Source organism: Solanum stenotomum, chromosome 3 (assembly GCF_019186545.1).
Source record: "Solanum stenotomum isolate F172 chromosome 3, ASM1918654v1, whole genome shotgun sequence".
Taxonomy (NCBI): domain Eukaryota; kingdom Viridiplantae; phylum Streptophyta; class Magnoliopsida; order Solanales; family Solanaceae; genus Solanum; species Solanum stenotomum.
In genome coordinates, this window is record NC_064284.1 from 13987066 (window position 1) to 14003691 (window position 16626).

The 16626-nt window shown below is 30.0% G+C and overlaps 1 protein-coding gene across 1 annotated transcript; it reads left to right on the forward strand.

Annotated features, from left to right (window-relative positions):
- The first annotated feature begins 14047 nt into the window (after positions 1–14047).
- Positions 14048–14759, forward strand: LOC125859280 (zinc-finger homeodomain protein 9-like). The gene has a single exon (XM_049538982.1). It carries the CDS (start codon positions 14201–14203, stop codon positions 14738–14740), a length of 540 nt encoding a protein of 179 aa, XP_049394939.1. The 5' UTR covers positions 14048–14200; the 3' UTR covers positions 14741–14759.
- Positions 14760–16626: the final 1867 nt, after the last annotated feature.

Consider the following 16626-nt stretch of genomic DNA (forward strand, 5'->3'; position numbering starts at 1 on the left):
AAATAGCCCTTGAAACTACAAAAAATTTAGACTATCGTCTACGCAAACATAAAATTTAGTTTGCTCAAGTGATCTTTAAACCGTGGTCTAAACGATTGAGAAGTTGTAAAAGAAGATAGAGGGTCATGTACAAAACAACAGACCAAAAGAGACAATTGATGAAAACTTCTATTCAAATTCACATCGTATAACCCATAGGCGGAATGATCTGGGAGATCCATATACTTGGCTCCGTTTGTCAGTTGAACCTTCCTACTCATTACTTTGCCAACCAAACATTTAATCTCATCAGAGCACAATATTTTAAATCGAGAAGAATTTGATCTAATGAGTATGAATTTAGTGCTCAATTTGTGACCAAATATGAAGAAGATGACTATTTGAAAAGTTTAAGAAATTAAAAATTGATCTATTTGATTTTTATTTTTTTTTAGCACTTAATTTCGTACGTGGCACTAAAAAATGATGTGGAATTCCACGTGTAATCGCGTCCATTACACGCACATTGACTGGAGGAGAAAAAGGCTTAAAATATTGTGTTCTGATCGGTTTAAGGGTCTAGTTGGCAAAATGATGAGTATGATGGTTCAACTGACAAACTGAGTCAATTACATGGGTCTCTCAGGTCATTCCGCCTAACCCATATAATGGTGAAGCACATATATTACTCCATTCCCAACGCTCAGACTCAAAATCTCTAGCTAAAGATAGAGATATTTCATTCATCTTGCCATCCCTCTCTTCACACATCCTTCCTAGCTAGAAAAGCATGTCTCTATTCAGAAGAAGCTGCTTTTTTTAGGTTGTAAATAAAACACACGTACACTCTTTTGTGTTTTATCTTTTATTTTATTTTCAAGTGTGTATGACATGTTACCACTTATGAATCCTATTTTATTTTTTCTTTCTGATTGTTACTTTTTGTTTGTTTTTCATCCTGGGAATGCTCCATCACCAGTGGAAGCACAGAATTCCCATAGCTTTATGCTCCCAAGTGGTGATAAATCCCACTAGACACCTTAGAGTATCAACAAACAAACACAAAATTTCAAAGATGTGTTATGTAAACTTGTCAAGCACCATATTATGATGATTCCACACACATCAAAAATAAAAGAATAAAAGGTTCTTTGGTGGTGAAAAATGCCCAATACTTTTTAGGGTATTTTGTCTTTGGTGAGAGATATATAGATCCCACTACCCCATGGGTCATGAGGCACATGGAGACTAAAAAGGTCCTCTTCTCACAAAAGGCTAACACATCAACACCCAAAAAGAAAAAGAGATAGAAAAAGGGTAATTGAAAAGAAAGAAAAAGGAGAGAGCACACCATGCTCCCTGTCTTAATATGTAATTGTAGTATTGTACTTCACTCTTTTTTTTTCTTTTTTTTTTTAGTTTTCCTCTTTGGAGAAGAATAAAGTAATCTTAGATTATTTTTTCTTGTCCCTCTCTTATTCCTTTTCTCCATATGGGTTAGGTTGAGGGCCAGGACGATTCTTAATATTTTCGACACAAAATATATATTTATATATATATATATCAAAATATTAATACCAAATATATATTATATTATGTGTTCCGTGCTAATAATTTTAAAAGTTAAACTTATTAGATTTAAATCATAAATTTTTCTCCATAAGAGAAGGAGAGAGAAGAATTAGTTAATATGTGAAGCCTCAACGAAACAATAATTTTATGAAAATGTAACTATCTATACCATTTTATGTAGGCGATGTCGATGGAGAAGAATAGCTTGCTTGTTCAAACTTTCAATATATGTCTATTTTGAAAAATTATTGTTTTATCAAAAATGCTTTTCAGGAAGATATTTTTGGAGACGAACAATTTGTGCTATTGTCTAATCAATTTGAAAAGTACATTATTATCATTATTAGAGCAATAATTGTACTTAAAACAAGTGCTTTAGAAATATTTCTGAAGAAAAATTGCTATTATCAATTTCTACAAATAATTTCTACTATTATTCAAAAAAATAAAACAATACTCCAAAAACCAAATATCTCAACAATCTAAAATAAGCACCTTTTTAAAAAAAAATAAAAAAGTAGTTTAAAATTCCTAGAAGCTTGGTCAAATAAAAAGGGATTAACTTTTGGTTGCAAGCTGTGACAAACTTTAGCCTTAGAGACCTAACACAACTAGAGCTTGTTTTAGTATGTCACTTTCTTTAGTTGGCTTATGTCCATTAAGTCTACAAATTCAAAAAGGCTCTTTCTTCCTTGCTTGCACCTCAAGTGGTTTCACCATTTCCTCACAAGTGACTACCTAATATGGAGCAAGTGGTCTACTATGATCCACTTCTATTACAACTTCTTTTCCTTTTTGACCTTGTTTTTTCCTCTTTTCCCCATTCATGAATTATTAAGTCTAGACGCGCGCGGAGCTAGCAAGTTATCTAAGGATACAATTGAACTCAATAACTTTAAGCGGGATTTTGTATTTGTATTAAGAAATTCACGAAAATGTGTAAACAAACTACAAAAAAGTGTACAAGTTCTTAAGAAATTCGTATGAGAATTTGAAAAACAATAAAAAAGTGTTAATTTTTTTTTTCACTCCAAATTACCCACAAAAAATCAAAAACAACTGCAAATTTTCAAATCTCAAGATAAAACATGGTCAAACGCCCACGGAGGGTTTCAAAGCTGGTCGTAAAAAGACCTAGATAAGTTTACCTAATAGTAATTAAAATAAAAAAAAAAGGAAACTGTGTTTATGTTTAACTGAAAATGCCATCTGTAGATATTCCATTGGAAGGCCAGGGAGAAATTAAAGAGATTGATTAATAGTGACTTAATTAGGTGACAGTGGGATCCCCTAATTTGATGCATATATTTCTCTAGAAACAAAAGCGCCTTATGATTTGAAGTAACCTAAACACTAAGCAAAGTGATATGACATGGTAACGGATTGACACTACACAATCATCTAATATGTGGTAGAATTAATAGATGTTGATCTTTCCACACTTAATCAGAAATTTCATGTTCGAGCATTGAGAATAGAGAAACTAACAATAGAAAAAGCTTTTTCTTAAATGTATCATAGGTGATACGAATCAAAATTAATTGAATCGATAACTTTTGAATATCAGATAATTAAAAGAAAAGATAAAGGGATAATTATAATCCCAAGAATGAGATGGGTTCTACAATCTACGATATAGACCTCGATCAAGAGGTATCTTAAGTCGGGATGTTTATGTACTTCTAATTGTTATTAGTGGTGTATGTATAAATGACTACTCAGAAATTTATCTTGTAACGCTAAATCTCAAGGAAGAAGGTTGAAATGTACAAGTATAGGTTAATGTTTTGCTTTATGAATTTTGACCTTTGAAGGTGACCTGCGAATGCGATGTACGGTAGCAGTTTATGCTAGTTGCTTATTTGGTGCCTTCTTTATGATTATCGGCACTTTTCTCATAAATAATTTCTCCGAAACTAATTTATATATCCGAAAATTTGAAATTATTCTCGACTAACTTTAAAATATTTTCACAGATTTCTCTAGAAATTAAAGGAAGGATAATTTGTGATGATTGTTTGAATTATTTTGGTACCAAATATAAAAAAATAAAAATTAGAAAATACATAGTACTAACAAAGATATAACTCTTAACTAGTGGGATTCAAGAATCAATATGATGTGGGCTAGTCCTCAAAGATATAACTCTAACTAGTGGGTTCTCTTTTCAAACAACAGTGAAGAATTGGGCCGATAACCGCAATGGCCCAGTAATAAATCAAAGTCCATGTGCCAACGGAAAATAGCCCGGTGAGTCTGAAAATGACGTTGGGAGAGCGGATTCTTGAAAATGACTTTTGTGTCCTAGGGAAGTTATTTTTCTTACTTTTACGGATAATGTTTTTCACTAAAATAATCGCATGTATATGTAATTTATCGATATTGTATATATAATCAATAAAGAACGTTGGAAGCCCATCTAGAACTATTAAGACTTTCATCTCTTCTCCATGGGCCATTTTTTTTTTGTAAAAATTAGGCAAATGACATAGTATAAGAAAGAAATTACTGTCTTTCCCTACTCTTTCATTAATTACCAAAAATCCCTTTTTTTAGTGTTTTTCGGATACATAATATAACAGTGTGAATACTTAATATAGCAGCGCGGATACTTTAATTAATAACGGATGGATACTTAATTTATTAAGTTTTTAGCAGCACGGATACTTAATTAACGGGCGGATGCATAATATAGCAACGCGGATACTTTAATTAATAACGGGCGGATACTTAAATTATTAAGGTGTTAGCAGCACAGATACTTAATTAACGGGCAGATGCATAATATAGCAGCGCAGATACTTTAATTAATAACGGGCGGATACTTAAACTAATAAAGTATCCGGTTAAGTTGAATTGGGGGAAAATAAGGGATTTTTGTATTTTAATAAAAGAGTAGGGAAATATTAAGATTAGATAAAGAAGTGTTGTGTATTTAAGTAATTTTTCCTTTTTTTTTTTGTTTGGGCTTCTTTCTCATTATGGGCTCTCAACTATTTCAACTCGATTCCTTCAATGCTTATTGAGCCTTCATTTTCGTAAAAAATTCACGGTGTGCACTATATGCGATAAATTGCGATTACCATATATTTGTTATTATTGATCTCGAATTTGAATTGGTTTTGTTTTGCTTTAATGAAATAGTAAGTTCATGAAAGCTGAAAATCTAGAAAATAGACCATCTATTGGAAAAGCTCAAAAATAATGACAAAATTATCATTATTGCAAATTGAGTTTGTTAGATTTATTGTTGTTCTGATAAATTGATTATTGGGGCTTGTTTTCTATGATATATGAAATGTATATTTTAAATTTGAGCTTATTTGAGTTATATTTTAATGTTGAATTGTGTGTTTGATTGTTGAAATATGAAGAACAAGTAGTTGGTTTTGGAGGAAAATTTGTTCACATCAATGTCAAGCCAAAATGTCTAAAGTTCAACCAAAATATATGCCTAACCTCGTGCCAAAATATCTGAAGTTTGGTCTTTACTTTTATTTTTTGAAGTTTGACTTTTTAAATTCATAAATTCAAATTCAAGGGATAGTAATCGTGAAGTTTAATAATCAAAGTGAGGTAAAGTTAACAATTACATATACTAATGTTTGCAGATTCATAAAAATATTTTCCTCTCACTTAGCAATACAAGAATTTAGAATGATATTTCTTTTTTATAGTATGAAAAAAGTTCAACACTACATTTGAAATACTATTTTTTTCAATAATCATTATTATTTTCGTAGTGACGAATTTTGTATGTGTTACATAGACTTCATCCTGCTTTGTCAGCCAAATAATATAGTATTAATTTGTAGAGTCAACCCTAGCACTAATGTGCGTTACAGTCGTTTCAAAATTTTTTTTTTTTTTTTTTTCAAAAAACATATAAAACTATAAGAGAAGCTTATAAGATAAATTAGAAAAAACTTAGAAATATTATGTAGTGTTCAATATCGATCTTAACTGAATTGAAAATCACAATAACTAATTATGGATTTGAATTAGAAGTAGGGAATGCATATATGCACCTAAGAGTTCTTTTTTATTCTTGAACTAATAAAAGGGAGTCCGGAGCCAAAAGGGCAACTTTTTTCCTTCAAAAAACCTAAACGGCATATCAATTTTTTTTAAAACCAGAAGGGCAAAATCGCTTCTGAAGGAGCGATATCCTTCTAATTCCCTTTAAGCTGTTAAAAAAAGTTTCAATTTAAAATCGCTGCCGCAAAAGCGATTTTGTTAAAAAAAAAAAATAAAACTCTTAAAATCGCTGCTCCAGCAGCGTTGTTGTCCAAAAAAAATAATTTTAAACATTTTTTTAATTAGCAGCGATTTCTTAATTTTAAAAAAGTTGAATTTATTTTTTCTTAAAATCGCTGGAGAGCAGCGTTTTTGTAAAAAAAAAATTGAATTTTTTTAAATCTTTCTTTTTGACAAAAACCCTGCTAATTTAAAAAAATTGAAATTATTTTTTTCTTAACATCACAGGAAAGCAGTGTTTTTGTAAAAAAACTGACAAAATCGCTGCTGGAGCAGCAATTTAAGAAAAAATAAAATTGAAACTTATTTTATTACAAAAGTGCTGCTAGAGCAGTGATTTTAGTTAAAAAAAATTCTTTTAGACAAAATCGCTGTTGGAGTAGCGATTTTTGATTGAATTTTTTAACAGCGGAAAACAGAGTTAGTTTTGTGCAAAGCATATCGCTCCTGAGGGAGCAATTTTTCTCTTTTGGTTTATAAAAAAATTGATGTGCTATTTTATGTTTTTTTGAAGCAAAAAAGCTACCTTTTTAACTCCGGACTCTAATAAAAGGCTTTTAGAGTTTATAACTTACGTTTTCGAAAAAATGAGTCTTCCTAAAAAAGAATTGGTTCACAATCTAGATTTTAAAACCATTAATGTACCGCCAAAATGTATAGCGGATGCTGATTAATTAGAGAAATAGGATTGAATATAATTTGCAGAAAAAAGAGAAAAGAAATTGAGTTCATTGTATAGAAAATTGAAACTATTTGAACTTGTTAAAATTCATTCATCCAACCCACTAGAAGGAATATGGACTTGATCGAGGTCTATCATTTTCTAATCGATCCAAATATTCTTTTGATTGATAATATATTTCACACAAGAAATTAGTTTTTGTAAAAATGAATCTAATGCAAAAAGTTGAAAAAAGATGTCATAATCTATTATTTGGAACTTCTATTTCTCTTTCTCTCTCTTTCTCTCTATATATAAATGTGACCTTATAAGCTCAATTGGTACCCACTACCCATCTTTAGAATGTTACTCCATAAATAATAATGTGAACTTTTTTCAGTGGAAGTCGCAAATAATTTGCAATCGAAATTCGCATCTTATTGTTGGATGTTATCCTGAATACAAAGCAGGAACTTCTAAAAAATCTCAAAAAAATTCAATTCATATTAGTTTTTCTTTTTGGAAATTCCGTTTTTCAAAAAAGTTAAAAGTTTATTATTATCAATATATAGTGCTCTAATCCATATGGAAAAATAGACTTATCAGGAAAAAAAGTCAAGAACATTTCTTAACTTTGTCAAGTTTTTCAATTTATCTATAAGGTTTCATACAAACTATTTGTGTTCAAAAGGATAACGGTTAAGACATATACAATCTCCTTATCCCATAAACTATGTGCCCTCATAGGTTATTCAGCTAGTGGATCCACCAAAGCTAAGAGTATGATTCTACCTTAAGCAAGTAGAACAACCTTTTTTCGGTGTGGGGTAGATCGACACCAAATTCCATGGTAAGCTCACATGATCTATATCGGTTAAGACTTGTTACCCATTATGACAATAGTATGAACAAGAATATGAATTATGAACTATAGCTACTCAAGAAGCTTTACTATAATTGTTAAAACATATACACTTGATATTTGGTAACTTATATGGAATGTAAATATAACTAATTTTAGCAAATTATCCTCTTATGTTTGTTATTGTATCTATCTTTTTACTTTCAACAATTGTACTTTATTATCTATTTACTTCCTAGTTTAATATAAATAAATCTTTAGGTATGGTAACTGACGCATTCTTAAGAGAGATATTTAACGACATTTAATTAAAAGATAATTTGTTAATAATTCTGATTTTCTCTAGAATCGTTTTTTAATTAATATTTTACTTCTCTATAACAATATTCTACTTATAACAATAACGATATTCATGTAGTAATACAATCTTTGTAAAATTACCTCTATATAATAATCGTACAAAAATATTATGTAAAAATATTTTAGAAGAAATATATTACGTATAAAATAAAATATTAAAATATAGGCCAAAGTCATTTATAGCCCCTTAAAGTTGTCCGCATAATTCATTTAGACACCTCAACTAGGGGTAGTACTTATAGAACACTTTAACCTTAAAAAAATTTATATCAATTAGACACAAAATGTCAATCAGTTGAAAAATAAAATTGTGTGTAGCTCAAACGCAAATACATAGTAGGTGTACCAATGAAACAACGACATGTGGCGATTGAATTTAATTTTTTAAAAGTTCTATTTAAATAATCCAAAAGGAATTTTAAGAATATAAAATTTAACTTTTTTAATTAACNCCCCCCCCCCCCCCCCCCCCGGACCCACCCACGCCAACCCTCTCATCTTCTTCTTTACCCCTTTCTGCCGGCGTCGACACACAAATAAAACATCTCCCCACTCTTACATTCCCTTTCATCGGTATCGACAACACCTTCTACCCATTGCCTTCATCTTCTTTTGATAATAAACATTTATCATAGTTACAAAAAATAATAACAAACTTTTGCTGAAAAAAGAATTGATTCAATTTTCTTTCATCAAAATAAATGGAGTTTCGCCAAAATATTTAATACCTGAAAAAAGAGGAAAAAACAGAAGAATAGTTGGAGAGGGTGAGAGAAGAGAGAGAGAAAGTTGGTGGGGTGGGGTGACATGGGAGGTAACCGGTAAGTACAGAGATGGTGGATGGAAATCGTTGAGGCTGTTCCTAGGAAGAAGACGTCCTTTTTTTTTTATTATTGTTAGTTAATTGTTTTTGGTTTCTTTATTAATTAATGTCAAGGTCAATAAATAAATAAAAAAATGTACTTTTTTCAAGAAAAATAAAAAGGAAAATGTTTTTTCGGCATCTTCACACGCCCATGGAAAGTGATTCACAAACGATTTGCCATGTAGGCAAAAAATGCTTAGACGGTTCAAATCTGGGGTGGTAGAGGTGTTCAATAGGTACTAGGTGTAGTTGAGGTGTCTAAATGAATAATGAGGACAACTTTGAGGGGCCGCAGATGACTTTGGCCTAAAATATATATGATAATCATCATCAACGCACATAGTAAATTTCAAAAATGAATATCTAAAAAGAAAAAAAACAAAAAAAAAACATATATATATATATATATATTTAAATAGTGTCCATCAATTTTGATCATAATTTTACGAGGAAAGACTACATATGTTTGCCTATTTTACATTCATAATATTTCTATCCTGAAACGTTCATTAATGAAGATATTATTACACAAGTCATTGCAAAGTAAGAACAAGAGACATCAGATCGAGTGAGATAAAACAGTCATTTGTGAAACTCTTAGACAACCTTCAAGAAAAAGCTATTGAATACCTTTTCACTGAAAGTTTGGATAAAAATTTTTTACCAATTCAAGCGGTATAAGAGACAGTAATTTATGAAGCAACTTACAATTTTAGAATTCTTATGTCAATTTTGAAATTTTAAATACATATGTTCCTTAGAAAGTGATTGATCTTTGTCGTTACGGTATGACTAGTTATGAATTTATTAATAATGTATTAGTCTTTTTAACTTTTAACTAATGAAAAATAAATTATCAAATAAGATTTTAAATTTAAGACGCATTTCAATTTCGTTTATAACATAAGAATTATAAAAATAAATAATTTTGCATACTTTTGCTTATAACAAGTAAAAGATCTATATATATTCTCGCTATAGTTGTCATGAAACTTCTACACAACATTGTCACTATAAAGAGGTTTAACTAAAATTGAAAAACCACCATCGAAAAAGAAGGATAATTTTGGGGAAGGGGGACACGGGGGATACATTCTTAAACTTTGAAGAATTCATTTATTTTGGGCCATAATAAATACAAACGTTTCATTTATACTGAATTTGAGGGAGTAAAACCTAGTGTTTGGAAAGGAGATATAAAGGGAGTAAAACGTACTCTCTGATATCTTTAGTTCACTACACTACTACTACAACATCAATAACATACTAGTCCCACAAATTGGGGTTTAGGAGGTCAGAGTCTACACAACTTTTATCATTGTTTTAGAGGTAGAAAGACTCTTTTTGATAGACTCTCAACTCAAGAAAAAATTGTCCAAAGCAATATGCAAAAAGAAATAACTTAAATGACGAAAGTCATGACAAAATACTATAGATAACACAAATCATCCTAACAAATAACAATAGTCACCAAAGTGTGAAAGAAACCATAGATAATAACTGAATTCAAAGGACATGCAACTACAAAAATAATACTATGACTAATAGTACAACTAATAGTGTAAAAAAATAAGTGAGACAATGCTCAAGCTATCTAACTAACCTTCTGCCCTAATTTGTGACCTCCATAACCTTTTATCTAAGGTCATGTCCTTAGTAAGTTGAAGTTGCTTCATGTCTTGTCTAGTTACCTCTCTCCAATACTTACTTGGACTACATCTACCTCTTTTTAAACCATTATAGCCAACCTCTCACACTGGCGCACAACGGCATCCCTGCATCTCCTTTGCACATGCCGAAACCATCCCAAGTCTCGTTTCTCACATCTTTTTCTTTATTAAGGTCATTCCTATCTTATTTCAAATATCTTCATTCCTAATATTATCTCTTCTAGTATGCCCGCACATTTATCTTCGAATTTTTCATCTTTTGAATGTGTTAGTTTTTGACTAGCCAACACTTTACTCCATACAACATAGATGGTCTAACCACTGCTCGATAGGACTTGTCTTTAAGTTTTTGTGACACCTTCTTATCACAGAGGACACCGAATGTGAGCCTCCATTTTATCTACCCTGAACCTGTACGATGTGTGACATCATTGTCAATTTCTCAATTTCCTTGAATGATAGATCCAATATTTTTAAAACTTTCTCTTTTTTGAATGACCTTTGTATCAAGCCTTATTTTCACGCCAACTTCATACATTACATTACTGAACTTGCACTCTAAGTATTCTGTCTTGATTCATCCAATCAACCTGAACTCTTTAGATTCCAAGGTCTACCTCAAAATCTCCAGCTTAACATTAATTCTTACTCAAGTCTCGTCAATTAGAGTTATATCATTCGCAAAAATAACATACACCATGACACCTCTTTTTGGATACCGCGTCAATTCATCCTTGAACAAGACAAATAAAAACAGGTTAAGAGTTAATTCCTAGATCAATAAACATCATATTTGGTTGGAATAAAATCACGAAATAATATATTTCAGAATTGTAATATCATTTTTATCTCCTATCAATATAAAATAACTGATTTCAAAATAACTTGGTGCAATCAAATCACGAGCCCTTAGAGGCCACACCCCAAACATGTTCTCTGTTCTGAATATGAATAAATTTCTCTCATAAAAGTAGACAAAAGTACAAAAAGGACTTGTTGGTCCCTCTATGATTCTTTCTCTGCATATTCCCAAAGTGCATTATTGAGGTTATCCCATACTGTTCCAGGGTCCCCCCTCCCAACCCCATCTTCTACAACCACACGAAATTAATGTACTTACTATTAAATGCTTGCACCCCACAAGGTCAAAAAAGGAATTACTTCCATGTTTTTAACCTTGGCTTAAACAAAAATAATTTAGGACAATTATATATATTTTATAGAAGTATAAAAAAAAATTGTTTTGCTCCATAGGGGTAAAGTCAGCCATAGACATGCTCATGGGACAGAATATTTGTGTTCATGAACTAGGACAAATTTTGACTCTCTTACCCCTCTGGCTCCATTGTTTTTGTATATTTAATAATTACAATCACTCAAGATGCATTCATTTTGCAACTATATCCTTTGTATTGACCAGATCATGTGATGATGTGCCCAAACCAAAGGAGAAAGGTCCCATTCATAATGTACAATTTTTTTCGTCTCAAATTATCTGTTGTAATTTTTAAATATAGCTATCTCAAAATATTTGTTATTTTAAAAGGTCAAGACAAAGTTAATTACATTTTCATATTTTATTCTTGGTCGTAATTGTTCTTGAAATCTATTAACACCTCAATTATGTAGAGATGACATGATAAAATAAATACTATATATTAAGACATAAATAAGAATAAAATAACCTAAATGACTCTTAATTAATATTTTCTTAAGGAACACGTGAAAGAGAAATACGATAAATAGATTGAGACGGGGAGCATGCAATTTTAATTTATAATCATAATATTTTAAAATTTTATATATTTTTTAAAATTTCATATCAAATTAAACCTAGATCAATAAATTAAAACGGAGGAAGTATCCTTTAGTGATAATTATTATTATTTTAAATGATATTGGGAAGATTTTGTTTACGTATAGTCACGTTGGTTCCTGCACAAATAAAATGCTTTTGTTGGTTGTCAATTGTCGAGTTGTCCCTCTTCTCTACTGCACAAAAACTATATCTAAATTAAACATAAAATGTTTTACAGGTCATATAACTACTCTTGTCTCTTCCAAAGTGAGCCCTACTACTTATATTTAATATCCCTAGTTATATTTTGACGATTAGGAATTTATTCTATTATTCTTGCTGGACTAATTGGTAACAAAGTTATATTAAGATTAGTATTAAATAATAACGAGATTATTAAATAAATATGTTTTTACTATTTTATTTTAGTTGTACTATAGATGAGAATATAAAACATGTGTTAGTCTTAATCTTAACTTTCTTAAAGATTTTGGGAGAAGAACTTGAAAAAGGGAAAATGTGTTATTTTGTATTTCATTTCGAAATTGTCGTCTCACATAAAATGTGGTTTAAAAAATAAAACTACAATTATAAGATGAACCATTTTGAAGTTACTTATAGTAAAATTAAGAATTTTTATCCAAATATTAAATAAAGAAAATTTTACATTTGATCGAGTGGTTATTATTCATTATTTTTGTAAGTTACAACCTAACGACTAATAGAAGAGTGAAAATTGTGGTGAGAATAACTCGAAAATTACAATTTTATATTCTTTTTCTTTTTTCGACTTTCAACATTTTATAAGGTCATTAACTAAATATTGTTACAAGTAAGAGTAAGGTTGACAAATGAATGAGTCAAATTAAATAAAAATAAATTCATTATATTTAATACTGATGAAAAATATGTTAAGCAACCAATAATATGTCTTCTACTCTTTGATATCTGCATTCCCCCCTTTAGTTTCTTCAGATCAATTATGATTCTCAACTTTCTTTCTATCTATTTATGCTACTTTTTATCGAGTTTCTTATTGAGAATAATTATTTCTAGTACCTACAAAAAACATGTTTTCAAATAAATCAAACTCTCATATATTAATACTTCTTTTAATCAGATTTAACTAGGAAAATGAAATCAATAAATTTATTTAAAATATAGAGAAATTTAGTGGAGTTAATGAATACCAAATAAGTTATCCATATTCTATAATGAATAATGAGTGAATTCATATTCGTTCCACTTCTGAAATATATCCAATTCATTTAAATAGATTGGGTCAAACGAACAATCGTAAATTTTAATCATTTAATCATGCTACCAACAAGCAATCATGAATCTCAGGAATTATAAAATATGTGCGCTCTTTCTATGTAAATAAATATATTGAAAATGAATATACAGTTTTACCATAGGTGGGGTATAGAGAAATTTTGAACATACACGTTTTATGGACTATACTTTTCATACAGACATACCGTTGTCTTCTTCTTATTTTAAAGGAATATTTTTTATACTATGATGGAAAAATTGATGGAGAAAACATTAAAGAAGAGTTAAAAATACTTTTTGTATCATGTATATCAAAAATGGTATGAATAATATAGGTTAATAATTACTTTTCATATGTACATATTAAATTTTAAAATTCTTAACAAAATTTCTGACTTTGTCATTGGAATTGAACATTTAAAATAAAAATTAAAAATATATAGTTACATGTGTTATGTTAGTCGAAGTGATACTCCTATCTAATGAGAGTTAATATACTTTTTGTAGAAACAAATAAGTATTGTTCATAAATGACATTAATAATTTCCCCATTTGGTATAATATATAATTTCAATAAGAAAAATATTCTCTTTTTTTGGGGGGGCATATACTAATTAAAATGGATTTTTCAAAGATAGTACAAATTATGTACATCCACAATGTACAAAACTTAAACTCCTTTAATATCGAGATATATATAACATAGTCGAAAGTAAAAAGCCAACTACAAGTTCAATTATCAAACCCAATTATTAGCTGTATTTGAAGTCATTGTTTTGAAATTCAGAACTCATAAAATTAAAATCTCTTATTCGAAGTACAATGTACATACATATATGCTTTATCATATATGTAGTAAGACTAGTAGAGAGGCAAAACAGAAAAGAGAGAGAAAGAGAAAATGCAAGGAGCCAAATCAAATGACATTTACAGAGAGTGCTTAAGGAACCATGCAGCCAGCCTTGGCAGTTATGCCACTGATGGCTGTGGAGAATTCACACTTGATGACAGCAACACTTCACCCGGAGGCAGCACCAGTTTAAACTGTGCTGCCTGCGGTTGTCACCGTAACTTCCACCGCAAGTTCACTTGCGGTGGAAGTTACAGCAACAACAGTAGCCGCGACGATAGAGAAATCATCGCGGCTCATGATTACCGTCTGGCGACTACTGAAGAGTCGCCGGCGGTATCGGAGAGGAGCGGGAAGAAGAGGTTTAGGACGAAGTTTACGGGAGATCAGAAGGAGAAAATGCTGGCATTTGCGGAGAAATTGGGCTGGACGCTACAAAGGAAAGATGAGGAAAACGAGACTGAGAGATTTTGCAGAGAGATAGGGGTAAGTAGAAAGGTGTTTAAAGTATGGATGCATAATCATAAGAATAATTCTTCCTCTGTATCCAGTACTATTACTGGCAATAATGCATCTTCTCTTACTCAATAAAAGGTCTAATTTAATTTTTACTTCTCAAGGAGTACTATAGTTTAGTTTGAGTTATCAATAATCCTTTCTTATATTTTGGTTAATTAAATCCACTAATATTATCCCATCTTGTATTAATTGCAGCACTTGAGACCTTCTTTTACTACTACTTTTTTTTTTCCAATAAGAATCAATGAATGTTAGGCAGGTAAGAAGTCTAATTGTATCTTATTTGACCAACCTTTTTGGAAGCATTTTTTTTTAATCTGAGTGCTTATTTTTATTTTTAGATAGTTGAAGCGTTTGGTTAAGCTTTAAAAATAAATATTGATCTTTTAAAATTTAGTAGTATTAGCATAAGCTAAAAAAAAGGATTTTCTTCAAAAATACTTATGAATTTTGGCCAAGCAGAAAAGTTGTTCCAATATTAGTTAACTTACATTTCAAATTAATTAGTTAAACATAAAACTTTACTAATATTTTTTTAAAAAAATACTTAAAAATAAAAAAAGTAAATTTCAAAAATTGAATCTCACAAGCTATTAGAATGAAAAAAAATCAAACATGTATGTGTGCTGTTTTAGATCTACATTATTACATCAGTGGATGGGAGAATGTGTGATGCTTCTTATCCTTTGGCTTTAATTCGTAAATCTATGTATGGAGAAACTGTCACTTGGGTCCATTTGTATACTAAAACTTGCATTGAATTATAGTATCTGACTCAAATTATGTATCGTGTTTTTTAAATAAAATTAATTTTTTTTAATAGTAATTATTTTTGAAGACTATAAATATCTCACAATACTAGAGTATATTCAGCGAAGAGAAGTACATATTAAGCCATAAATTAACCTAAATAGTCAAATATAGAGCCCTCCTTTGAGACGGAAAGATTGCAATTTATTGGAGAAGAACTATCAATTTTTGTTTTTATTTTGGGTGTTGGATAGACTCACAAGTCACACATTTATATATCTGTCACTACAAAACACTTGTTGGGATATGTCACAATCGTAAATTCATAATGGACCAAATTTGGATAGTAAATTTCTTTGGGTATTTCTTTTTTGATAATTGTTTTATATAAATAGTCAATTTTTTTAGGGATAAGGGTCTGAAAAATACCCTAACTTTGGTCGAATTTGCTGTTGCGATACTAAACTTTCATGAGAACCTATTGCCTCCCTAGACTATTTAATACCGTATTTTAAACATATATATTTGCCCACGTGGACATAAAAAATAATGCAAAATTATAAATAATAAAGTGTCCACGTGGGCACATATATACCTTTAAAATACATTATTAAATAGTTCAGGGGTAAAAAATACGGTATTAAATAGTTTAGGGAGGTAATAGGTCCTCATGAAAGTTTAGTATCACAACAACAAATTCGACCAAAGTTGAGATATTTTTCAGACCCTTATCCCTTTTTTTTATCTAGAGAGAAGTGTAAAAAAACACCTCTAAATCTGGCGCAAATTATTAGTTTCATCCTTAATCTATTGACAACCTTAAAAATACCCCTCTACTTGACTAACTAAACTCAAATACACTCCCGATATGCCACATGACATAACAAGTGGTCTCAAACTCTTGTAGGAGCATGAAGTTCTTAATAAAAATCGATAGAAGTGTTGAAAACACTCCTAAATTTGACGTGGATTTAGAAATGTACCGTGTATTTAACTTCAATATAATTAGTCAAGTAAAGAATTGTTTTTAAGGCTGACAATAGTTTGGGGATGAAACGAATAATTTGTGTGAAGTTTGAGTTGTTTTTTTATATTTTCTCTTTTATTTATAAACTTTTTAGATGATAATTTATTTATTTTTAGTACTTAAGGACCTTTTGGACAATTATTCTTAAATTCTTTTTGAACAATTTTTTTTTTTAAAAAAA

Bases quoted from the DNA above. Each gene is read 5' to 3' on its own strand.
- LOC125859280 (XM_049538982.1), top strand. From the start codon at position 14,201: ATGCAAGGAGCCAAATCAAATGACATTTACAGAGAGTGCTTAAGGAAC.